The sequence below is a fragment of the Crassostrea angulata genome, chromosome 6 (genome assembly GCF_025612915.1).
Source record: "Crassostrea angulata isolate pt1a10 chromosome 6, ASM2561291v2, whole genome shotgun sequence".
In the NCBI taxonomy this organism is placed as follows: domain Eukaryota; kingdom Metazoa; phylum Mollusca; class Bivalvia; order Ostreida; family Ostreidae; genus Magallana; species Magallana angulata.
The window spans coordinates 37,115,646-37,141,523 of NC_069116.1; the positions used below are offsets into that span (position 1 = coordinate 37,115,646).

Below are 25,878 nucleotides of genomic sequence, written 5' to 3' on the forward strand. Positions count from 1 at the left end.
GATATTGAAGATTGGCAAATTCACCAATTTCTCCTTATATTTGTCAGGGTCTGACAGGTAACGTTAAGAGGTCATTTTCAAATCAGAATGTTTACATATAGGATTTTTTTAACCTACGTATAGTTCTCAAGATTTTTGGTATGTCTTGCCATTTTCTAAAACGATGCTACGTAAGTGCCTGAAATGGCCAGCGCAGAATTAAATTCAAGAACGTACCTACATGTATTAGAGATACGTGTATTTTATGTCTCTGGTATTTCTTTTTCTTGTTAATTCTAAATATCATACATGTTCGTAGAAAATTACAAAATTACGTAAATACTTCCTTGACTAAATAGTCGACTGCACTCGTAATAATGCAAACAAAAATGCACTACTAGGTCAGTACTCTTAAAAATACATCAGAAACATTTCCGTGCCACAAATACTGCTGATGCAAAAACCCTAAGTATACGATCAGCGACCGTGGGAAGTGAAATGGTTGTATGTACAGCGTGTACGTAAACAGCTGGTACTTCGCCAGTACTCCATGCCTATGTGGGTATACTACCACAAACACTTCCTGGAGGTCCATACATGTAAAGAAACGTCAAGCTTGGGCGTGCCCATCAAAGAGGCGCACTGCTTTCATGACACATGTCTTGGCCGCTAGTACTTCAATATTGACACTAGAAAATGTACTCAGATAATCCACATGAATAGGTTCAGAATTTGTTGTGCGAGTCATGATCTGGGAAGTTTTTCCAACAGAATGTTGTTGTTTTTTAAAGTTGATCAAGTAAAATTATGAATCACTTCATAACATTGCTATCCGCCTTTTTGCTTTCAAACGGTCGTTATTTGTTATTTCCCTGCAAAGGGGAGGAGGTGTTGATGTAAATAAGATTTTACCCGTATTATTCATTGATCATTATTCAACATGGAATCAAGTGTCTCTCATGCATGTACCTTTCCAGCACTAAAAAAATCTGTTTTCATATTCAATTGAAAATAACATATGTCATCGTTTTGATGAAAGGTCAAAATTATTAGTCTGGGCCACTTGAGACTTCATAGTAAGATTATTTGGTCATCAGGAGTGTATCTTGAAGACAGCTAGATTTTAAGGTTGATCACCATCTTTGTTCGAAGTTGCTTTAATTTAGAACCTGACGACTCTCAAAGGAATTCTAGTCCCTATTGTTAGAGTTACATGTATCTGTGTAGGTCTTATCTGTGAACCTTTAGTGTCAAAGTCAAGGTGGATACTCTTTATCACAAACCTCAATCAATTAATGTTAGATTTACATATCAAAGGCAGATTCTGTGAGGGGAGGAGTTGTAAGGGGAAGTCCTATTCCCACCTTGTTTTTTCTCTATTAATTTTTAGTACATTTATCATTTACAACTTAAAGAAACTGCTCTACAGTGCCCTGACCTTAGCGAAAATGACCAGGAACCCCCCCCCCCCCCCCCCCCCCCCACTTGGAAACTGATCATCTGAATTCACTTCTGATGACTGATGAAGTCATACCTGGTTTCATCATGCAAGGGTAAACAAAGGCTACTTTATATTTTTGTCAAAGATAATAACCAGCTTAAAACCAACAGTGACTGGATCAATCTTGTAACTGATATTACCCAGATTCATGAGATTTCTTTTGTTGCTGTATATCATTCGGGGCATTAACATGGGTACTGAATTTGATGCCTAGGACAGGAGAATCAAAACAACTAGTGTGCAACACACAGTGCATAGGTTAAAAAAAAATAGTGACCTCCAAACCAACCCCTGTCCCCTAAAATAGACATACCTGTGTGTATTACTTATTCATTTTATAAATTGGTTTGATCATTTCTACAATGTATGAGGACTTCATAGTTTTAAAATCAATTACAACAGTGTAAATCACAGGTCTTTGAAATCACAGTAGTTGCTATGGCTACAATCAGCTCCTCGTAGGAATGCGCTGTGGCCAGCACTTCAAGAGGTAATATGGTGTACAATCACAGTTCATCTCCCTAGCTGTGTGGTCTTTACTGGCTGGTCTATTCTATATATAGATTCTGCCAGGACAAAGTACCCCCGATATTCCACGTCCTTAGGGGTGACGTCAAAGTGGTAGTGGCCCCCTTGACCATGGTCACTGAAGCAGTGGAAGTGTTCCACCCTCAGGTCATAGCCCTGAAAAAATACCACAGTAGTTAATTGTTAGTTTCTCTCAATGGATGCATCAGACTAAACAATGCTAGTAAAAAAATGTATCTTTGAAATCCTGTATTATCAAACTCCTCTTTCTTATATCAAGGAGACTACGACTTTAGCAAATGTCGGTAATTTACTTCAAAGATAAAAAAACAGACATCAAAAACAAGAGACCTTGATATTAACAGTTGCTTAAGGTACCTCACTACACCCAGACTTATACTTTAAAATACACTTTGCACATGATGGCAATTAGAACATTTTGTTCATTTGTTTGTATCAACCGAATTGGAATATTGTCATAGCTCAGTGCATAAGTATCGGGCTTGTGAACCGATTGAATCCACCAGGGGCTTTTGTTTAAATTTACTGAATTAAATTTTTGAAAATATATTTTTTTTATCCAAAATTGCAATTTCTTCTCACCAATTTGACCAATATACTTCTTAAGATACATCTTGCTATCTGTCATAAATCTTTATCAAGTAATTCTCTGCTGATTTGAGAACCTTGGTGTAGTGAGCAACCTTAACACAAGACACATTTTAATTGTTTCAAGTTGATTTGTGATAATACCAATTTTTATATTTTTATTTTCTTGAAATTTGAAGCTGAGGTTCCAAGACAGAAGGTAACAAAAGTAGATATCTACCGGGTCATGTGATACCAGCTCCCCCAAACAGACCAGAACCGCGTCCATCTCGTAGAACTTGAGCCAGTTGTTGACCTTCTCCTGAGAATCCAAGGCTGTGTCAGAAAATTCTGGCTGCAACAATAGAAGTTATGTGAAAAAATTGCTGTTATAAAAAACCTTACACTGTTTAAGGCCATTCCAAGTTTTTTCTATGTTTTTTCTATTGGTTTTGAGATGTAAAAATTAAAAAAAAAAAAAAACCACAATTGTTGTTCATAAAATTAGATCGCTTTTTCATATGTCGGGCTCAGGATTGCATTTTAAATCCGGATCAGAAATCAAATGTAAAAACATTCAAAATGGAAATCATATAGTAGGTATTTGTTATTTTTGTATTTTTGTTACAAAATGAAGAAAATACCTCAAAATATATAACAAATTTTATTTTGTTGAACCTTTAAAGTTGTGTTTTTTTTCTAAGGTTTGTGTTTTTTTTCCTGATAGAAAGACAGGTTTTCGAGTTTTGGGTGGATGCTAAACAAACAAAAAACTGGCAATGGCCTAATGATCTTGTACAGATTGTAGTTTAATATTTAAAACAAAGAATTATTTAGCAAGTGCAAAACAGATGCAAGTTCAACTGATTAACTGTTTATTACGATTTAACAGACTTGTGTTTTCAAGGAGGGATACCATATCATGTCTATAATCAACAATATTGCAGTTTGTAAATTTTGATGAAATAGTATCTGGCCCTGCCATCACCAACTTTCCTCAAGGAAATACTCGGCCTCAACTCTGAGTATTGACCTGAAATTTATGCACCTTCCTTTAAAGGATTTGAGTTGAGGACTAGCAAAGTTGAGTGATTTAAAGAGTTTGGTGACAGCTGGGCAAGATTTGAATAATGGCCAATGCTGACGAAAGTAATGACAGTCTGACTGGAAAGGACATTTAATATAAAACTATCAAAACACACCATGATGTGTAGGTTGGCCTTCCCTTTCTCCACCAGAAACACGCCTCCCAGTGCCACTGGCTTCTCTCCATACCGCGCCTGTAAGGCCTTCCTGAGGCACGACATCAAATTCTCCTCACCAATCCGGCAACTGGCCTTCACCTCCAAAACCTGGAATATCATTTTGTTATTTGTTTCAGTGTGTTCAAATCTATCAATAACAATTATTCGAAGGACTGAGCAACTATGTCAAAACCTTGTACTTCAGTATATTTCTTCAAAATTGTGAGTGCAGGAATATTGATAATTTTTTTTTTCAAGATAATTGTTACTTTTCCTGGTTGTCCGTCTGAACACAGAAAATTTCCCATCAAAGAGAACTCAGGTTTGTCAATGGTTTCCAGAATACATCCTCCATCCTATAAAATATTTCAATTGGTTTTTTTTTGTGTAAGAGACAGAAATTATTTCACTAAAATATAAATAGTTATAATTTTTAAATAAGTGAAATAATAAAATACAGTACAGTAAATAATAATGATAAAAAAAGAAATACCTGTGGGTTGACTTTTGCAATATGTGAATTAATTTTGGTAACTCCTCCTGCACCATCCATTTTGACATTCTTGATCAACTGCAATGTTTATGAATAAACAAGTGATTCTTTATTCTCAATATTACAGGTAGAACATATATTTTGCATGCAGAATAAAAATGATACCACATATATAATATACATTGTTTATGATGATACCAGATATATAATATACATTGTATATAAAGAGAGTTAAGATACATATAAATAGTCACAGGAGGGGGGAGGGGGAGGAATGATGTTGTACCCCTCACATTTTTATAGCAACACACTTATGATCCCCATCCTTCCATCCCCAGCTGTCCTTTCTTCATTGAAGTTATGTTGGATTAATCATTTTTTTTTTATATAAAATCTTTCTGGTTTTGGAAAACCAATTTTTAGTCTTCCCCTTCTCCACACCTTTAGGTGAGTGACTATACCACTAAATCAATAGAATCCCCCTCCCCATACCTTCTTTTTTTACTTTTTTGATGTTCTTTTTTCTCAATTTATAGTCCAATACCTCACTGTTGACCCCCACAATGTGGCAGGGTCCAGCACCAGCCCCAATCATAAAGGCCCCCGGCAGTTCCACGGACTCCGCTATCTGACTATATCTAAACTTCTACAAAAGAAAAACATACAACTTCTTTCATATAACACAGAAGTCAATTTCCTATTTGGAGTTAATCTGGTCACTATCATTTTTTAATCATTTTTCAATCTCTCAACCTCAATTAATTGCATTACAATAATGATTAATATTAATTAGGCAGTACCTGATTAATGTGAATCAGGTACATTCATAAATATACCAGATGTGCTATTTGTACAAACACAAAAATTAAACAATGTACTTAATATTGTATAGAGACCTTGTCTTTCTGAGGTAGAGGGAGTAAAAACCCCGGACCACCCACATCTGCCAGGCGAGCATTACCACATAACCCTGTAAAAAGAACCCACAAATAATTGAATGTCCTCCTCAGTGATTTCTTTAACCATACTCTAGCTGTCCCAGGTTCCCTTTTCCATCACTCGTTTACACTTAAAAAGATACATATATTTTTCAGTAATGATTGAAATCATACGTATACCTAATTGTTCTTTTTATTAAATCATATATATTATACATATATTATACTATATACTTATATACTTATTATACTATACATAATTATATAGAGTATATTTTACAAAATTTAAAAAAATCATTATTTATTTCATTATTGACATCTCTTTTTACCAAGAGAAACTGAAAAGAGCAAAAACAAATTTCTGAAGGCGATATCTGTCATTTATTTTCCATTCATCATATTTCATGGCATCACACACAATTTTTCAACATTATTACCTCGGTAATTAAAATGTTGTTTTCATTGCAAAATCCCCATAGAAATTAAATTCGAGATACATCCTTCGACCTGACATTTCAAAGCAGAAATATTGTGATTTTTTCACTCAAGTGAATAAATACTATCAAGCTAAACACTGGGGAATATCGAATATAACAGAGTATATAAAGCAAATGGTGATATACATGTACAAGAGAAATGATTATTATTTTATTCCAGTTGTCTGAAATTGTCATTAATACCAAATACTGAATATATCGCCACAATATTGAATTTTTCAGCTGCTTCTGGACATATCAGTATTTACTATCTAAATTAATGCATAAATATTGCCTTGCTGAAAGAATTATATGTGTACCTGTGTTCATTTTTATAAAATTTAAAATACATCAGATACCTGGTGATGCCAACATGAATGGTTTCTGTGTTAAATCGGGACAATCCACAACAGAAACTGAGGCATTAGAAAAGTTTTTCTTCAACCCATCATCCAAAACTGTGAATTAAAATAAAACAAGAAATTTATATGTCTGATAAATGCTGTGTGATCTGGGAGCTGTGTCACCCATTTAAAAAATTGTGTATTTATGGCACACAAAAACGTGCGCTAGTTTTGGACTGATTAACTTTATTTATACGCAAATTCTGCGAAATTAAACTCTTTAAGCTATTTACTACTGATATTGTTAAACACACTACCGACCTCAGAAAATCAAGTTTCTCAAATTGAGATCGAGAGTCACCATTTTCACACATAAACAAATATCCCACTTCAATTTACTGGACTAGTGATGGTGTTTAAAATGTGTTTTAATTATCAGAGGTATCAGTAGTAAATTGCATAAAGATTTTAATGTTATTAACTGTTTTCACAGAAATTGCATATAAATAAGGTTAATCCGTCCAAAACTAGCGCATGCTTTTTTTCAATGGGTTGCACTGTAGCTCCTAGGTCATTTTTTTTCAGACCGGGAGCTACAGACCTGCAGCTATACCAAATGATATAATATCATATCATCATAATATTTTACAATAAAATATCATATTATACAATACAATGTCATATGTCAGATAAATATTAATTATATGATTCAACACCATAGAAATAGCAATCATGATATACCATAATACATATCAACGATCACATCTATTAACTTAAAGCAAGTTTGAGTGAGTTAGGACAAGATTTTTTTAGCATCCTTGATAATGGAGATTATGGATTTTTAGCAAGTGTTTTAACTGAAAATGACAAGAAAAAATTCAAATTTTGGGAGGAAAATCAACTTTCTAAAATTTCACAACTATTCATGAAAATAAAAGTCCCTGCAGTAATCGAACTCGGGACCTGCAAGTCGGTAGGTCTAAGCTACACCCATTGCGCCACAGTGATAAACATCAATTAAGTTTGGCGATTTAAACTGTTTAACAATGCGTTAATTTGCCATGTTGTGAAATACTGTCATAAAAGTAGAAGTCAAAGGGTGTTGAGGATCCTTAAACTCATCAAGCATCTGAAACCAGCTTTTAATCCTCTCAAGTGCATAAGTATCAGAAGATGCACCATCCACGCAAGTTAGGTGAAGATATGAGCAGTAGTAACTTAGGTATAGTCATGGAAGGGCACCTGCTCCAAAAACTTTATTAACTAGCTCCAAAAACCTTAAAATCATCCAGCATCTGAAACCAGCTTTTAAGCATGTCAAGTGCATAAGAAGCATAAGATATACCATCCAAGCAAGTATGGTTAAGATAGGAACAGTAGTATTAAACTTTGACAGTCTTTAAAGGGCACCTGCTCAAAAACCTTAAACAAGCTCCAAAACTCTTGACTTCCTCCAGCATTAGAAATTCATGGCATAGATTCAGGATCCAAGTCTTTTAAATCCATAAGTAGGTCCAGGTGCACCATCCATGCAAGTTTGGTAAGGATAAGACAAGTAATAACTTAGTTATAGTCATCAAAGGGCACCTGCTCAGAAAAAAACTTTACTCAGCTCCAGAAAAAATTTAACCTTCTCCAGCACCAGAAATTCATGGCCCAGGTTCAGCATTGTCTTTTAAGACCATAAGTAGTTCAAGATGTATGGTGAAAGTAGGACAAGTAATAACAGTTACTTATATAGATATATACATGTATATGTGTACAGAGCCTGCTACAAAAACAATAACCAGGTACGGACGCTGACCCCGGGGGTATAGCATAAGCTCCCCGCCCCCGTCTTCGTTTTGATGAGCTAAAAAAGGAGAGCAATGACCCCGGGAAGTTTCTCTTTGTAAGTACATACATGTATAGGCTTTAAGCAAACAAACATACCCCCCCCCCCCCCCCCAATCATTTGCATTAAATTATTGAACAGAATAAAATGTCACTGAAAAGGAAAGACTTAATTTTCAAAATCAGTTAAAAACGTACCTGATACAACCTCATCTAAGGATGGAACAAGCGTTGGTATCTTGTTAACGGTTGGAGAAGACATTGCGGCGATTGCCTAATTCCAATTCAGCGTGCGAGAAAATTAGAGTTATCTTCTCTTCTTACGATAAAATTATATGGACTGCCATACAGAGACTAAAACAACAGGCACCTGACGTTATTTATATTTCTCGTAATAAAGATGTATACCCTTTATTTAAAGTGCATCATTAGGTAGAGGGTATATATTTTCATTATTTTCGGCAATTTTACTATGTAAATTTTACAAGTTTGACAAATTTTTATATTCATACGCACCCGTATGCCTTTCCATACTTCTGTACATTTCCCGCGAAATTATCGGAACCCCTCCTGTTTCGGTTTTGTGAAAATGCCTCCAAGAAAGCGAAAAACTGTCACAAAAACTACCAACGTATCAGAGGAGACTGTTGCTGAGAAGAAAGCCAAATCTAGCGCCCCTGTTCCAAGAGTTGTCATTGAACACTGGTAAATATTCAACATGCCGCCAGGTATAGGCTATTACATTTATAACGTTATATAGTTGTAAAAACCGCGTTATGAGATCTTGGATGGTTTAATCTATGGTCAACTCAAAGCAATATTTTTTTTTTTATGATTTTCAATAATTAGGACCTCGTATGCGGGCGCCCCATTAAAGTGATTATTGTCCGTCGGCTGTCAGTTCGATATTACTTGCCAGGAGCATATATACAGTCGTTTGACCAGTTCCGAATAGGGTACAGATTTGGAGGTGCTGTAAATGTTCCTGGGTGTTATTTTTAGATCTGATTTTTTGGCCGATATACACCATATCCCTGCTGATATAAATGCAATATTACTGCATTTGATTTTTTTTAAAATAAAATTTTATTCTAACAAATTACCTGGGAAGCCATTTTGCCAGTTGTGAATAAGCCGATGGGTTCCGAATAACATAACTGTTCCTATACATATGGAATGCAGATAAAAAAAGTTTCGGCCCTAAAACTATTGATTGAGCCTGTTGAATAACAGGTTTAATGCAAACATCTCAGTTATTTGTATTTTCTTAACAATATAGTTTGATTTGCACTGAAATGACAGACAAAATCACCGTAACAATAATTTAGCCTGGTTTCTAACATCTTGTCGCAATACAGTCGCAGCACCTCCACTTATCATTATTGTGGTAGAATATGATTTATCTAAGACGGAGAAAGACATTTAATGAATTCCAGAAGTATTTGTTTTAATCAATCCCTTCATTAAATCCTAAAACAGAGGGAAACAAATTGGGTATTCGGAACTCATAAAATGACGCTCAATAAAATTCTGCTTCCACTTGCGTTTTTATTTAATTTTTTATCCTGTTTGCTTTTGGGTATGTTAGAATACATACTAAACCTACATTTAAAAAAAGAAATCTTGTTACAAGTGAAAATTTAAGGCACCGACAGACGATTTTATGTGCATATTAGCGTTGCAATGACCTGGATTTATTACAAAGCGAAAGTAGGTCGAATAATCTAAGACCGATATCAAATACATGTATGACCGCAAAAAATGAAACTACAGCAGAATTCAAACAAGCATTAATACGTGTTTATATTAAAGGTATTGATTTTTTCCTCCATGTTTTATTTCATTAATTTTTTGCTATTTAACTTCTGAACTATTCGGAACTGGTCAAAATTCGGAACTGGTCAAACGACTGTATATTCTCTCCCTTTGGCCCAATCTGATTCATATACTTCACCCACAGTGTGCCTTTGGGTAAAGGGCGTGCAATGACCTTGAACCAAGTTTTTAGGTCTACGGTTAAGGTCATAACAGAAATATGTTTAAAAAACCCTTGTCTTAATTTTATAAATCATTTAATCCCTTACATATTCCCCCCAATATAATCTGGCTCATACTTCACCCACAGATCACATTTGGTCAAAGGGTGTTCAAAGGCCTTGAACAAAGTTTCTAGATAAAGGGCTATGGTATTAATATCAGACCATGTTAATAAATCTTTATCCCAATCATATATTCTCTCCCGTATAACTTGTACTTCACATAAACAGAGCTTATCCTATATTAGTATAGGGTTTGCAGTTGCCTTGAACCTTGACTCTAGGTCAGATGTTAAGGTTATCTCTTTAAAATTCAGTTTCGGACCATACTTTTTTTTCCTATGGCCTAATGTTACTGCAGGTCTGTAGCCCCCAATCTGAAAAAAAAATTGGATGGATGACCTGGGAGCTACATGCAGTTTTGTACGCATGAAAAAGTTACAATTCTTTGGAACAGAAGGTTTGAAAAACAATTTCATGTTATGTGCCAAAAAAGCATGAAAATTTTTAATTTATCTCTAGATCTTTTTAAAATTGGGCAATATATCAGATTCTAACAATTCTCTGAAAAATGTTGCTTTCAACTAAAAATGTAGGGGGATAAATGACATACTTTTAGAACCTCTGTATATACAGTTACATTCTGTTTACCAGTACCGGGTATATATAATTTTTAATTGTTCACATTTTTTTTTTCATTCAGCAAATCCTGACAGGTGTACAAGAAGAAGGCCACAGCTCTGGCTGAGGCAATAAAGGCAGAGGTTGAGGATATTCACATTGAATATAATCCCTCTGCTCCAAGAAGAGGAAGTTTTGAAGTCACTTTGATAGTGGAAGATGGAGAAACTCAAGGTAAGGTGTATGCAAAGGCACCTGACATATTAAAGTTATCTCATAATAAAAAATTATAATTATTAAGTAGAAGGTGTATATTTTTTATAACCGGTATGAAAAAATAATTTAACATTAGGTTATTAGAAAAAGGGGTATATATTTTTTATTATGATTAAAATATATAACATCAGGTGCGTGTGGGTGTATGGGAAAGTGAAAAATTAATCTGTATGAATAAGTTTCCATCAAGAGTAAAACTCCCTGAATAACTTGTGCACGGGTTTCATTAATTTTTGCTAATCTGTGCTGATCAAGGTCATCAGGTTTACACATCTACATGAATACTGTACATGCATTTTATTTACCCTTAATATTAACATTTTAATGCAATGTACTTGAAATTGGGAACAATTTCAGGAAATATATTTCTGTGTGTCCTAAAATGTCCTACCAATTACATGTAATAATTTCCTGCATGTATATGTTATGGTTTATTTCATCTCGGAACATTTTTAGCTCATTCCCAACTATACTTCATAAGTATGGTACAACTTGAAATACTTCAAATTGTCTGCTGTGGTTTCATGAATACATGTACATGTCCTTAATGACATCAGTTTTAGTGGATATAGTGAAAGTAAGTTTTAAGGATGCACAAATTTGTGGTCAGTGATCCTACATTGTACCAATTCAAAATAATACTACTTATTGCATTTAATAAACATTTTAATTTTTGGTATCTTTGGTTTTCAACGAATATTGGTGAACCAACAGTAGGACCACTGGTTCATATATTTCTTATATCTTTTCTTTCTATTCCAGAAGTCTTGCTTTGGAGTGGTATTAAAAAGGGCCCACCCAGAAAACTTAAGTTTCCAGAGGATCACAAATTAATTACAGAGATGATGAAGAAAAACTTGAATGCATAGATTTACCGTATATTTGTTCAACATGACTTTTCTCCTCTTTTGAGCTTTGTTTTTGCTATTTCCTGTAAATGAAGGATTCCATGTAAACTTTGCTTTATTTTTCAAATCATGGAAACTTGATGTAAAAGACAGCGAAAATACGCAAATAATGCTCGAAACAATGTTCCAATTGTAAATTAGGTGTGGAATCTGTTTTTTGTAGTGCAAGATTCATAATTGGTTACAATATATTAAAATACCTGATACAACAAAAGTGTTTATGGTTTCATTAAAAATTTAATTGTCACAATTCAAAGATTTACATTGTCATACATAGAGACTTATTAATCTATAACCTGTGGACGGGTTTGATCCATAAAGAGAACTTTCCAAGATCGAATGCCAGTCTTAACTGCATTTGCTGATGCCTCATGAATACCTTGTATAAATTAATATTTTCTCTCATTTACTATATCACTAATCTAATGTTTATTGCTGTAAATGATTATCCTAATATTGTTGATTAGAAGTTTTCTTAATGCATGCATACTAGTCACTATATATGCAGAAAATGTACAAAACATAAAATGGTACAAAATTGATGCATGATGAATACACACTTAATCTATTTTTTTCTTTTTCTTCTTTATTGTTCTAACTCTACTGATGAGATCTCTGATTTTGTCATAAGTACCCGTGGCATCCGGCAGATTTTCGTACGGAATATGATCCTCTATTCCGTCACCAAACTTGGAACTGTCCGGTAACAGTTCAATAGGTCCCTTCACAATGGGAGTACCGAAATCTTTGGAGATCGAGGCACTGGGTACACTGCCAAAAGAGTTCATAGCTGCATTGTTGGTGGTAGGTTGGGGGGTGCCTGGACAGGATCCACCAGAGCCTAGCTCACCAAAGGTCTGAATTGAGGAAATTGAATCTGTCCTCTTCAGAATCCTCTCCTTTAATGCCAAGAGTTCAGACAAATCAGAGTTACTGTCATCATCACTGGCACCACAGCTGTCCAATATTTGAAGATCTGCATCGCCCTCGCTTGAAGCTAACTTTTCCTGTAGCAGTTTAAGTTGTCCCTCCAGCTCCTCCAGAGAGGGGGATTCTGATCTCTCCGACTCGGTCAAGGAGATCTCCCTGGCTACCCTTGGGAGACTGAGCCTGGGGGCTGGTGGAGTTGGGGGTGGGGTGTTTTGGGGTAAGGGTGGTCTGCTGGGTGGAGTATCTACTGGAAGTGGTGGGACAAACACATGACCATTGACAGATGGTGAAGGAGATTCTAAAATAAAGAGTTTAAAAAATATCATATTGGTATATATAAATACAGAACAAGAAACAAGAAAGTTAACAAATAAGAAAAGTTACAACAACAGAAATAAGAAAGTAAATAAAGGGATAGAACTCCCAGAATGTAAAATATGTCATATTCTTGTCAGTTCTGACTGTTCATTACCCTCCACAATGTCCATGTCATCATCCACCATTTTCTGCCTCCTTTTGGCCGACTCCTTTACCTCCTCCAGTTTTCTTTTCTTGCTATTTGACTGGAAGAGAGTGTACAAAAAGGGATAAAAAAGAAAAAAACAATGTTAATTATCTTTAAAAAGGACCAAGCTCTTCAGGAGTACCCGGTACATGTACATACCACCTCTTGAAGATCATTTCTTAAAGTTGTAACAAGCTGAATATGCTGCATTGGTAAATATCCATACTTTTCGTGTTCCTTGATGTAAAGAAAAATTTGTTCTTGTGTTAAATATATACATGTATAACAATTTAACAATATCTGATCCTCAGCAATGTCCGATAACTCTATTAAGGTGGATCACTACACCGTAAAATATTTTCTTAGAACAGCACAAAATTATTTGATTATGATAGATATCATAATGGATAAGAAGTATTTAAGTCTAATAGGCAAAAAAATATGCAATTTTAGATGAAAAATTACATTTTTAAAAGTTTAATTCCGTTAACATGAACAAAAGCTCCAGGCTGAATCGAACTCATGATCTGCGGTTCAGAAGCCCAATACTTTAACCACTGAGCTATGACGATATACAAACCACTCGAACGATATAAACAGTTTAACAAAACATTTAAATCGACATCTTGTGACGTAGTGTCTTAAAAAGTATAAGTGTAGGTGTAGTGAGGTACCTTAAATTTATCCTGAAATTTTTCATTCGTACCATAAATCTGCCTTTTAAGAAATTTCATTAGTCTCCTAATGTTTACAGTTCGAACACTTATTCGGCAAAATATTTGCCTTAGTGGGCCCATGGATATCTATAGCTTGTAACTACCTAATGTACAGGGGTTCGAGTCACCGCTGCACCTGTATAGACATTTTAAAAAAAATTTATTTCAGTTTGTAATGAGGAAAATTAATAAACGATCGATCCAAAATGAGAGACATGTATATTTGTTGGATGATGTATAGTTGTGTACAGATGGTAGAATTTCCAAAGAATATAATTAACGGTAGCAATAAATCGGATTGAATCCAAAGTGCCTTGCACAAGAGTCTACCACAACATGTACCCAGTGTAAAATGTTAACAACAATAAAACTATGACACTCACATCCTTGACTCCCTCTGCGGGAGGGACCGTAAATCCAGGATACTCTATAATCTTCTCTGGATCAATTTGAGCTGGCGATAAAAAATTAGAAAATTGTTCCATCATAATTTTTTTATGCACATATACTAGTAAAAAAATTAGATTTCAAATACATACCAGTATTTCAAAGATTTAAATTGGCTATAATCCGTTACTTGTATATTGTTCTATGTTTTCAAGTGGGTAGTGAAATGTATCTTATAGTATAGCAGACATAAATGTACATGTAAATGCAGAATCAATCATACACTGGCTAGTGTACCTTGATCAGGGAGCTGGTCATGTATTTCTCCATCTTCCATCATTTCACCTGTTACTAACACTTCTACAAAAGACAAAAAAAATTATAATCAGAGACAGCAATAAAGAAATTGATTAAATTGCTTTTTTCCCAAATCAATGAAAATTGCACAGATATTCTTTTGTTAAACTGCCTACATTTTTGGTCTTAGAAATCACTAAGTACCATAACTAAGAAATCGATCAAATTATCATTACAAGCTCAACATTCAGATTGATGTCTATCAACAATGTATTTCAAGGGGAGCAATCTTATTTTGCTTGCCATTTCCGTCCTTGTCAAATATGGATATTCCAGATTCTTTGTTGAGTGCTTCCTGCATCCATCCTGGTGGATATCCAAGGCCTCTCATCCGATAAATAAACTCGGGTAGCTCCTTGGAAGAGATGTCTAATGCCTTGCGTAGTTCTCGACTAAAACATTGTGAAGTTTAACATGGGTTTAAAATAATGTATTTAAACACATATAAAATACAAGATATTGTTTACAGTAATAAATCAAGCTGTATTATATTAACTATTAGTTTTAGTGCTTTTATAAATAAGTTACCTGACAACACCTGGCTTAAATGAAGCAAATCTTGGATCCTTCTCACCCTCTTCATGATATCTTTGTGACCTGTAATATATCATTAAAAGCCCTGATGATTCAGAAACTAAAAAAAATAATGATATACATGTACACTGTAAACTTTGTTGTACACAACTTGTGCAAAAACACTTGCATACTTTGCTCTCTCTCTCTCTCTCCTTTCTCTCTCTCTCTCTCTCTCTCTGAGATATGACACATACGATTGTCTCTGCATCTGTGATTGCTGCATAAATTTCTGTTTGTTCATTCGGATTCGATTGAAGTCCTTTGGCTGTGTACATTCATTGATTCTGTGATCGCCTTCACAATTAAAGCAGCTCTGCTTGGGTCTGATAATTCAGAAGAGAGAAGCACACATATATATATACATATACCATCTGATTATCAAAACTTCACAGACAGCAGTACATATATTACAATACTCTGATGGACAAAAATTATCTTGGCAAAACATGTACTCGTATGTATACCTTGCCGGTTTTAAGGGATCAGCTGATCTGTCCACTGGCAAAGCTTCAAAAAACACCTGTTCATATCTAAACAATTAAGAAATATATATCATATTTCCCTATGCATCTGCAAAATGATTAAGCAACACTATATTTTTCCGCATACCTCTAGTTTCTAGATTTATCAACTTCAACGGGATTCTGACATTGGTGTACATATATAAAGTTTTTGGAAGACATCATAAAAATTCTTTTCTTATTTGCTATTCATTAAACTGTATTTATTTAGAGTGTATGTGTATTTTCAGCAATACAAATAGGGATGTTTGAATAGCACCATCACATGGAAAAACTGAAGAGAAGGGTGCAACCAACATACATGTACCGGTATTATTAAACTTCATAATTTGATTTATTGTTCAGGATAAAAGGTGGGTTTCAATAATTTTCAATGTGTAAGCCCCTAAGCATGTAATTTAATATGGTCTGTGATGACACGACAAGGATACGCTGGGATATCCCATCCATAGCTCAGAAGTGGCTCATTCCGTGTCAGGGGGAAACCTAGTTTGTCAATCATACACTCTCTGTGAAATTGACTTGCACCAATAATCTTAAAGAGAAAAAATAAAACATAACTTTAAGGATCCTTTTCAAACAGCTGTCTAATTAAAAATTGCATTAACTTTTTTAAAATTCTGTAGTTCAAGTTTATTATCACCGATTACATATCTGCTAGAGTACATAATTATATCAGTGGATAAATATTTTCACACATTATATTCTCCTTTATTGGATGCTAGTTATCATACAATGTTAATTTGAATATAGTCAACACACATGTGTTGCTCTGGGGCGATGTTACAATTATTGATAGTGTTAATGAAACTTTGTTCTCTATGGTTCATCTTTTCATAAAAAAAATCTGGACGTTTTTCGTAATGTACTACACTTTATATATTTATATCTATTTCATATTGCCATTAGCAACTTTAGTACATGTAATGCATGTGATATATATTGTATCTGTTTTAAATATGTGACCTTTTACTATGCTTTTTATTATGTTTGTTAATAATTTTGTAGGGAGAGGGCTTAATAAGTTATGGAACTTGTGCCCAATCCCATTGTGTGAATATACAATAAAATATGTTCAAACCAAACCAATGTTAATGCATGTAATTCAATAAATGTTTGATTGCTAAATTGTATTGTAGATTTGGAATTTTTAATGAAGATTGAAATTGGTATGCATATTTTTGTGGGTTAAAATTGAATTCTTAGACTTACAGCGTGTGCTTCCCACATTTCTGATGTTCTCAATGAAGAATCTAATTTCCCATTAATGTCAACACAGGTTAGAGTAGAGGACTGGAAAAAAAATAAAGCATAAAATTCTATATTCATACCAATCCATTTCATTTTAGAATTTTTTTTTCTCATAAATACACTTCAAATAAACAGCCTGTGAAACAAGTATGGAATGAAACAACATAATAAAATTATCATGGGAGGGTATAAAGGATTTCTTGAGGAATCTTAATGTACTAGTACTTACAACTGAGAATGCATCTGATATGAATAAAAACAAGGTATTTGTTCACATCTGTTAACAAGCTGCTTCACCACCGAGTCTGTGCCTATCAACTGTTCAAACCTGTTTACAGTTCACCTGTCCTGAGCTGTTTACCTTTAAGTTCAGATCTGGTATCCTTTCCTCGTCCTGAGCATCCCTCTCCATCAGAACAGCAATAAATTTTTCAATCTCTGGACGGTACTTTCTGCAATTCAAAGAATTTAACTTCTTTAAAAAGCAGCTAAATTTATGTGATTCTTTATGCAGTGTATGCCAACACAAAATACATGTAACTGGTATTTTGAATGCAACACTGCAATGTAGAATATGTATATATATGCAAAAATATCTTTAACTTACTGGCTATACAATTATATAATCCCCCAAGATAGCAACTACTACCTAAGGTGCAGCTGTGCTAAGGGGAACAATAACTTGCTCTATCCAAATAATGTAAACATACTACATTATGATTTGGCTGCGTGTTTTATTAAGTGTTTTTGGCAGAATGTGGCTTCCACTAAATCAAGTACATCACTTAAAGTTATTCATATATGCATGGTAATATGTACGTTGTGAAATGCAAAAAGATTCCCTTGCATTACTAAAATAATAATCATCTTACCTGGAGAATCTGTTGTTTTGAAATATGATTTGACATCCAGGACTTTCTTCATCATGAACATATCTGCATAAAAAGTAATTAAAGTGAATTAATAATTAATCTATAACTGTTTACCAAATTTTGTGACAATTAAGTTTATCTTATGAATTACCGTGCAAAAGTGGTTTTTTCTGTGACTTTTTGCAACAAAGCCTAATGTTAAGATAACTGATTGTCTTAAACACAACATATACGAAAGACATGAAAAACCAGTAATGGGAAAGGGCCCTCTTAAATTACATGTAAATCAAAGGTAAACATGTACTGAGTAAAAGTATTGGAATTCTTACAAAATTTTGTCAAGCTATTTCAATTATCAGCTAAGTAATTCAAAAGAAGTCTGGTTTAAAATTCAAAATCCTAATGGTTGCGTTACATTAATGGTTGCGTTATCCTAGATGCAGAGATGCATCACCTATGTGGGTGCAATGCCATCATAGAAGTTTAATAATCAAGTTTCGGTAAATTGTGGCTTTGACAAACATAAAATTTCAAGATAACCATAGTTCAACAGAAACACTTACCTTGTAGAATCAATGATTTCTGCAAATCTCTGAAATTTATTTTCTGAAACTTGTTAAGAAACAAGCAAAAAATTGGAAACATCTTGACATAAGTACAACATTGTTAACTTGACAATTTTAATTCTAATCTATAGAAAAAAATTAATGCAGTTTTAAAATACACCTTTTTATTAGGCCATGAGTTTGAGAAAGAACTTTCATCAGTATATTGATCCAATATAAAACATGATCATGGCACAAACCTTGTTCACATAACAAATAATTGTGAGCTCTGTTTCTTGCTTATAACTCTACGACCGACAGTCAAATTTTGGTTGATAAGATATACATTACAAAAGCATTGTATTAAACAATAAAAATAGAAAAAATAAAATTTGACCAAAGTCGTGAACATGCCCTTTCAAAATTAAATACAGATGTAGCATCAAAACATTGAAATGAACAAGGGCGCAGCGAAGGTTTTCTAAGAGTATTTGAAAGATGAGAATTTTTAAGAGTTTGACCATGTAAAATGTAACAAGATGTAAGACCACTTTTATGTGAATTTGCATAGATCATTACTTTTTAGTGAATAATTGTCTCATTTTATAGTCCTTGGGAAAACAAACACTTATTAAGGTTTGTTAATACATGTACCGGTACTGACTTTAGAAATATTTTGGGTTGATCATTTAAGTAACAAACCTATAATAAGTAATCTTTTACTTGTAACTGATGTAAGTGTAGACTGTATCAGGTCCAGTACAATCTCTTGATTTATAGTTACAAAGATTGAATAAGATATATAGCTTTATCAAGCTATTCAGAATAGCTTGCTAAAGCTATTTTCTCATACATTTTTCTTAAATGTTTCTTAAATTTTTTCAGCATATATAGAGAATCAGCTTTTACTACTGCTGTGATAGTTTTCAACTTAGATCAGTTCTGTAAACCACCTTGTGTGCATTGAGGTGTGGATAAGTATGATTTTTTTTACATAGTGCTGCATTATTACCGATCAAGTATCTTGTTTACTTTACCTGACCTCTTTTTTTTTCATTCAAGAAGTAACTGTGTGGCCATGAATCGATTGTTCTAAACTTTTAGATTTTTAAGAGCAAAGTCTCTGAAGGAAACACAATTGAATGAGCATAAAGGTTGCTTTTTGAGTGGTCCATGGTATAAATAAGAGTGGTAACAAACTTGTGATATTTTATCCATATCTCATATTACATCTCTTGCAAAACAGCATATAAATAGTTATTCTGGATAGCTTATTCAAGCTATATATCTATATTAAGAGATTGTACTGCGGACCTATGTATATTGTACAGTTATAAGCTAAGATTTATCATTAAAATTTAAAAACAAACACATTATCAGGATACTGTCATGAAGTAACTTGAAGTTAGAGTCGTTCTCTTTGGTGTGTTCTTTGCCAGATTCGTTAAACATTCCCTCTGGAATTATCACCGAATCTTCTTCTAAGTCTCCGTCTTTACTTTCATTTTCGCTTTCGTCAGAAGACTCTCCATCTGATCCTCCGATTGTAAAGAGGATTCGACTTTTATCTTCCTCTCCTTCATTTGTTCGATCGAATGCAATAAACGTAGATGAATCTCTGTCTTTTTCAAACTCGTCGAATAACTCAGAAACACTACCAAACACGTCTTCTTCCATTTTCAATTTTTCAATCAACGGAAGTGTTTTCTGAAGAGTCGCGGAGTAAATTAGGCCGATTTCATTTTAAGAAAAAAATATATCATATAAGATTAAGAATAAAAAATAATAAAATTACATACAAATTAAACTGTGTATATATTGATGTACAAATATTTTTATTTTCATTTATTATCGGAGTGAATAGGGTCGGAGTAAATCATTGAAAAACAATATGGAGGACAAAAGCAGTTTCAAGCCAACTGTTGAATGTAATATTCTTCACATGGGACCTTATCGCATTCGATATATGTCTCTTCTTCAAGGAGCCGAAGTGACATTCCCATCATCGCTATCTGATGTAATTGTTTTTTATAATACTCAAATTTAATTTATATTTGATCCACATTTTTTCACTGTCAGAGATGCCATAGACATGATAGAGGTAGAATGTTCTATCTATTCGTATGAGGCGCCGTTTTAATATTTTTGAGGTATTTTCTGATATCAAAAAATAAATATTTGATATCAATAATTCGAATTTTTGATATCAAAAAATTATTCTTGATATCAAAAATTAATTCTTGATATCAAAAAATCTATTTTGTGATATCAGAAAATCATTTTTTGATATCACAAATTCGAATTCTTGATATCAAAAAATGATTTTCTGATATCACAAAATAGATTTTTTGATATCAAGAATTAAAGTTGATTTTTTGATATCAAAAAATTGAATTCTTGATATCAGAAAATCATTTTTTGATATCAAAAATTCGAATTCTTGATATCACAAAATCATTTTTTGATATCAAAAAATCATTTACATTTTCTGATATCAGAAAATCTATTTTTTGATATCAGAAAATAAGACTTACATAAAATTACTATCAACTTAATGAATGCTCCCTGTATTGCAACTTTTGTAATTTGTAAGAAAATGTGTTTCAAGCCTGTAGATGTCTCTTAAGAATAATAATGAATGCCTTATTTTAAACCTGGTTTCATTCTGGCAAGTTTTGCCACATATACAATGATTAACACTGCTTTCTTTGCGATTTGCTGTGAATATTGAAAAATGATGGCCTCGCATAATATAAAGAGTTATACAGGCGTACAGTTAGCACTTTCTATACATAAGACCAGAATTATCAAGAACACTTATTAAATTTTACATTAAAATAAATAAAAGACAACAAATATTTAAATGCAAATCTGACTCTGTAGTTCGGCAATTTAATTTTGGGTCAAGGGAGTATTCATTGAATAGGTGAAATCTATTCGCCATTTTCTTTGAATTTCTGATATCAGAAAATATAATTCTTGATATCAAAAAATCAGTTTCAATTTTTGATATCAAAAAATCATTTTCTGATATCAAAAAATCGAATTTCTGATATCAGAAAATGATTTTTTGATATCAGAAAATCGATTTTTTGATATCAGAAAATGGATCGTATTTTCTGATATCAAGAATTCGAATTTTTTATATCAAAAAATCTTTTCCTGATATCAGAAATTCGAATTCTTGATATCAAAAAATCATTTTCTGATATCAGAAAATACCTCAAAAATATTAAAACGGCGCCCCATATATTCGTTCTAATACAGTCTTCGCGGAAACTTATCAAACGAACAAGCCAATAGGACCAGTGGTGTGTCAAAATATAAGCCCCCCCCCCCCGACCACGGTCTTTGGAACACTGAGTTATTATGACCATATTGACTGCTAATATGCAAGATGTAGAATCTGACCATTTAAATAGTTATACACCTTGTATATCAAAACATTTACTATAGGAATATATAGGAAACTGTCATTTTCTGCACTTAGCAGATTTATAAAAAAAATACTACAATAGCTTTTTTTCTCAAATTAATATATATGATTGTTAATATAATTTCCTACCTTATATGTAAAAAATACTAAATTCTACCATCTTGTTTTTAGTGGGGGCCAACTCAAAATATTAAAATGCACCAAATTTTGCTACCTAATTGAAGCATTCTGAATAAAGATTGGTAAAAATGGATTTATTCAAAAATTTAGAACAATTTCCCCAAGGATATCATAATTCTGTGTATAAAATTCCAACGGTATACAATTTTTTCTTTTTCTTTTATGTTATTTCTTATAACATACTCCTACAAAGCTTCATTTTATCATTACGTCATAAAAGCGCAATGGCAATGCTCCCCTACCACACGACGGAAAAATCGTTTAAAAAACAAAATATTTCTTTAAAAATCGAAATATTTTTATCTGTATTTTTGTTTATTGTGCTCAGTTTTATAAATGACATCGTAGAAATTTCGTAAGAATATCAATCCTCTGCATTACTAGAATGCACAAAAACATGCGCAATGAAAGCTAAAGTCGGTCTCCTTAAAATTTTTAATATAAATTTCATTTCAAGAGTAATGATAGTCTCAATTTACAGATATTCACCATGTATTTACATGTAGATTGCCCTTTGCCATTTGACGTAAGTGTTGATGAAACTTGCAATTATATAATATTCATTATGTTTTGGATCAGACAAAGTGTACATGTCTATCTGTATAGTTGGTCACATTCTTTGTTTGTATTTGTGATTTAATTACAAGTACATGTACTAGCTAGAAAACTCACAGTCGCATACCCTGGATAACCTGTACAATTTTAGAAGGGTAGGAGTCTTATAGAATAAGTATCCTTTACAAGTATATTTTGTAAATCATTGATGTATTGCACATTTTATGTGTCAGTTAAGTTTAAGGTATTATGTTTGTAAACTTTTCTTGAGAGATGACATTTTAAGCTGTAGTTTTCGTTCCCAAATGCATTTGATGTATTTTAGTCAATATGACTGTGGATTCCCAAAAAGCATCTTATTCTTTCAGTTACAAAAGAAGCATTTAATGTAACAGTATTTAATGCCTTTTCAGTGTCGAGGCACACCCTTATTTCTAGCCTGTGATGTCATGCCAGGAAATTCTAACATGTCAAGAATAAGCAACAAGTATGGAAGACTTGGAATGGCAGCCAAATTCATTTTAAAAGGTGAGTTCATAGAGCAGGGGACACAAAGTTAATTTTGATAGGCTAAAAAAAAAATGCCTACACTGAAAAATTTACGTTTCATCGAAAGTGGTATTTGAGAGAGTTAAAACTTAAATTACTTGTTAGATTTTGATAATACATAGTAATTATATTCAAGTTATTGCACATTAGAGTTAGACTTTGCTGTTTCATAACAACAAATGTGTTAATTACCGTAGAAAGAGCCATACCTGATACTAAATTTTCAGTGATGTAGAAGCCGCAAGCAGTATTTTGAGTATTTGAGACATTTCCATATTGGCATATTCATAATTTTTTTTTTTTTTAGATTTTCATCTTGATGGATATTCCAAGTCGTCAGCATTGTGGTTCGTCACCATACATGGGCTTTTTGAACTGGCTTTTAGTTATCATCTCAGATCGTTGCAGAAAGAATGTATACAGCACTTATCTGTGAGTTTAACATATTTACTGTCACACCATGACCATTAATATTAAAGAGCTAAATGGGAAGCATGATAAAGGAAGCAAATTTTTAAGCTTTGCTTTTATTTTTCTGACAGTTGCAATGTATATGAATTATAATAAAGGTTCAGCATTTGCAATTTTATATTCTCCCAAATTTATACCAAATTCGAGAATTGCAGAATTAAATACTAGCTTAAAAAAAGAAATCTACAGTATATGTTCAAGTAATCTACCATTGAACATAGGAAATTGATCTCAAGATAGTTTATCTTATATAGGGTTATATGAAGCATGGATTCCCACTTGCTTCACAGGACTCACAATTTTGCTGAGTCCCTGTTTGATGTTTAACTTTATGAAAATCCCAAATTTCCATAGTAACTATGACACTTTTATGAATTTGTTTGCAGACAAATAGCTTATAAAATATTGCATCTTAAATGATTTTTCTACACTTAGCTAATTTTCTACTGAGTGTTGTCATTTGTTACTCTCGCAGATTATTATGTATGAGCTGACACTAGAAAGTGGCACTTATCCATTTTGCAGATTCTGGTGGGAAATACATAATTATGTATACCGGTACATGTATAAGACGCATTTACATATAATCATATATTGTAACTGTATGCTAAAAGTATTTCGTTTTTAAAGTAAAATGAACAGTTTGTACGGGCATTCATTGCAAGCTTGTTTTTTATACTACATGTATAAAGAGAAGAAGTACATGTAATATATGAGAGAATTATCTAAAGCTGTTGATAATTATAGTTTCTATTTTCATTTCAGGACTTGTGGTTGAAGTCCTACAATGCAGAGAATTTGTCATCTGAAACTATAGAGGTGACATTAGAAAACACTGTGATGAATAAAGCAATGTCACCATTTAAGTTGGTCTCTGAGACACCTACTGCTGATTCTCACAACTGCTTGACTCAACCAGATAAAATTCCTCATAATGGGCATATCAAGCTAGGGGAAGGGACTGGACATGATCAGGACGAGATTGCTTCTGTGGGCAGCTTAATGTATGATCAAATGAAAGTAACACAGAAAGAAATGGAAAACTCGAACATTGATACAACAAGAAATAATGATTCCATAAGAACTAACAAAAACCCTGTTGTTAGGGACACTTGTGTTAATAAGATCTGTGAAGATTGTGGACAAACCCTAACATGTACAACTTGTAATCTGAATTGTTCTAAAAATTTAAGAATAACAGAAAACCATAATATTTCCAGCAAATTAAGTAGAAATAGAGATAAACCTGGAAAGTGTTGTCTGTGTTTTCAAAACTTAGGTGGAAAGAACAGTGATATTGCCCAATACAAGATTTGCAGTGCATGCCTTAAAACCGTTAACACTGATACATCAGATGATAGACTAAGTGTTACCAATGGAAGGCAAGAAAGTGGACTTAAATCTCAAGAGTGCTGCAGTGTGAAGTGTGCAAAGAAGACTTGTATTGAAAAAGAGCAAAGTGATGCTGTCATCGGAATGTTTAAATGTCAATTTTGTGACAGACTGAATGGCTACAATGGCCAGGGCATCAAGAAAAAGAGGGAAGTCTATGCAATAACTATGCTAGATTCTTTGTTACCTTGGGATGATTTGTACAATTTAATACAGAGGGCCTTGCATAATCATCTTTCTGTAGGGGAGCACTTAGAAAAATGCCTTAACCTTCTTGAACTTTTAAACTACCATTTCAGAGCCAGTGATGAAGGCAAGGGATTTGATTTAGACTTCCTCAAGTTCTGTTGTTTCAAATTTAAGGATTCTATTACCGCAGTGGACAGACAAGACTACGATCTTGAATTCTCTAGAGGCAAAGTGAAGTTTTTGACGATCATAAGCATGTGGCTCGGAAGTGAATTTAATAACTGTTCCACCACAATTTCCAGAAGGGTGGATGAATTTAAACAACAACACATCAACTGTATTGACAATTTGCCTCCTGCCAATGAAATTGTAGACCATATATTTCCTGTTTTTATGTCTGCCTTTCTCCTCCATTGGCAAGGATTCAGCTCCATTATGAATGGACTCAATGAGACTCAGTTAATGGCTGAGCATAACTACAACAGCAAAAAGCCAAAGATGGAGGACTCTCACACAGGGCCCAATTACCCTCTCATTCAACTCATTCTAGAATTTGCAAATAATGCTCTCATATCTGGTGTTGCCCATGTAGTGTTTTCAAAAATTAAATACACAAAATAAACATTTTCAAAACATTTGTGCTTTTGATTGAAGTAGTTTGAAGTAGTTTTAAGATGATTG

The 25,878-nt window shown here is 33.3% G+C and overlaps 3 protein-coding genes across 3 annotated transcripts; 1 reads left to right on the forward strand and 2 right to left on the reverse strand.

Moving 5' to 3' along the window:
* Nucleotides 1-1,794: 1,794 nt before the first annotated feature.
* Nucleotides 1,795-8,278, reverse strand: LOC128187303 (ester hydrolase C11orf54 homolog). The gene is made up of 9 exons (XM_052857642.1): nucleotides 8,123-8,278; nucleotides 6,107-6,205; nucleotides 5,230-5,303; nucleotides 4,878-4,979; nucleotides 4,334-4,411; nucleotides 4,110-4,196; nucleotides 3,799-3,948; nucleotides 2,838-2,951; nucleotides 1,795-2,164 (listed from the first exon to the last, which is right to left on the reverse strand). The coding sequence occupies exons 1-9, from the start codon at nucleotides 8,184-8,186 to the stop codon at nucleotides 1,994-1,996; spliced, it is 939 nt and encodes a 312-aa protein (XP_052713602.1). The 5' UTR covers nucleotides 8,187-8,278; the 3' UTR covers nucleotides 1,795-1,993.
* A 3,513-nt stretch (nucleotides 8,279-11,791) lies between these two features.
* LOC128187301 (zinc finger CCHC domain-containing protein 8-like) lies at nucleotides 11,792-20,129 on the reverse strand. The gene is made up of 15 exons (XM_052857638.1): nucleotides 19,811-20,129; nucleotides 18,444-18,486; nucleotides 17,881-17,943; nucleotides 17,370-17,460; nucleotides 16,970-17,050; nucleotides 16,189-16,292; nucleotides 15,701-15,766; nucleotides 15,431-15,559; nucleotides 15,189-15,257; nucleotides 14,904-15,052; nucleotides 14,601-14,663; nucleotides 14,300-14,370; nucleotides 13,360-13,437; nucleotides 13,168-13,258; nucleotides 11,792-12,993 (listed from the first exon to the last, which is right to left on the reverse strand). Exons 1-15 carry the CDS (start codon nucleotides 20,100-20,102, stop codon nucleotides 12,326-12,328), a joined length of 2,058 nt encoding a protein of 685 aa, XP_052713598.1. The 5' UTR covers nucleotides 20,103-20,129; the 3' UTR covers nucleotides 11,792-12,325.
* A 167-nt stretch (nucleotides 20,130-20,296) lies between these two features.
* LOC128189989 (uncharacterized) lies at nucleotides 20,297-25,832 on the forward strand. Its single transcript, XM_052861834.1, has 4 exons — nucleotides 20,297-20,442; nucleotides 23,010-23,124; nucleotides 23,453-23,577; nucleotides 24,382-25,832. Exons 1-4 carry the CDS (start codon nucleotides 20,317-20,319, stop codon nucleotides 25,816-25,818), a joined length of 1,803 nt encoding a protein of 600 aa, XP_052717794.1. The 5' UTR covers nucleotides 20,297-20,316; the 3' UTR covers nucleotides 25,819-25,832.
* The last annotated feature ends 46 nt before the right edge of the window (nucleotides 25,833-25,878 follow it).

What these genes read in the sequence shown, in the direction of transcription:
- LOC128187303 (XM_052857642.1), bottom strand. Translation starts at nt 8,186, where the DNA reads ATGTCTTCTCCAACCGTTAACAAGATACCAACGCTTGTTCCATCCTTA. An exon ending in CTTAGATGAGGTTGTATCAG is followed by an intron (nt 6,206 to 8,122) that starts GTACGTTTTTAA and finishes TTTAATTCACAG; the next exon opens with TTTTGGATGATGGGTTGAAG. An exon ending in CTCTACCTCAGAAAGACAAG is followed by an intron (nt 4,980 to 5,229) that starts GTCTCTATACAA and finishes TTTCTTTTGTAG; the next exon opens with AAGTTTAGATATAGTCAGAT.
- LOC128187301 (XM_052857638.1), bottom strand. Translation starts at nt 20,102, where the DNA reads ATGGAAGAAGACGTGTTTGGTAGTGTTTCTGAGTTATTCGACGAGTTT. An exon ending in TACCAGATCTGAACTTAAAG is followed by an intron (nt 17,051 to 17,369) that starts GTAAACAGCTCA and finishes TTTTTTTTCCAG; the next exon opens with TCCTCTACTCTAACCTGTGT. An exon ending in CCGCAGAGGGAGTCAAGGAT is followed by an intron (nt 13,438 to 14,299) that starts GTGAGTGTCATA and finishes CTTTACATCAAG; the next exon opens with GAACACGAAAAGTATGGATA.
- LOC128189989 (XM_052861834.1), top strand. Translation starts at nt 20,317, where the DNA reads ATGGAGGACAAAAGCAGTTTCAAGCCAACTGTTGAATGTAATATTCTT. An exon ending in TCCCATCATCGCTATCTGAT is followed by an intron (nt 20,443 to 23,009) that starts GTAATTGTTTTT and finishes ATGCCTTTTCAG; the next exon opens with TGTCGAGGCACACCCTTATT. An exon ending in AGCCAAATTCATTTTAAAAG is followed by an intron (nt 23,125 to 23,452) that starts GTGAGTTCATAG and finishes TTTTTTTTTTAG; the next exon opens with ATTTTCATCTTGATGGATAT.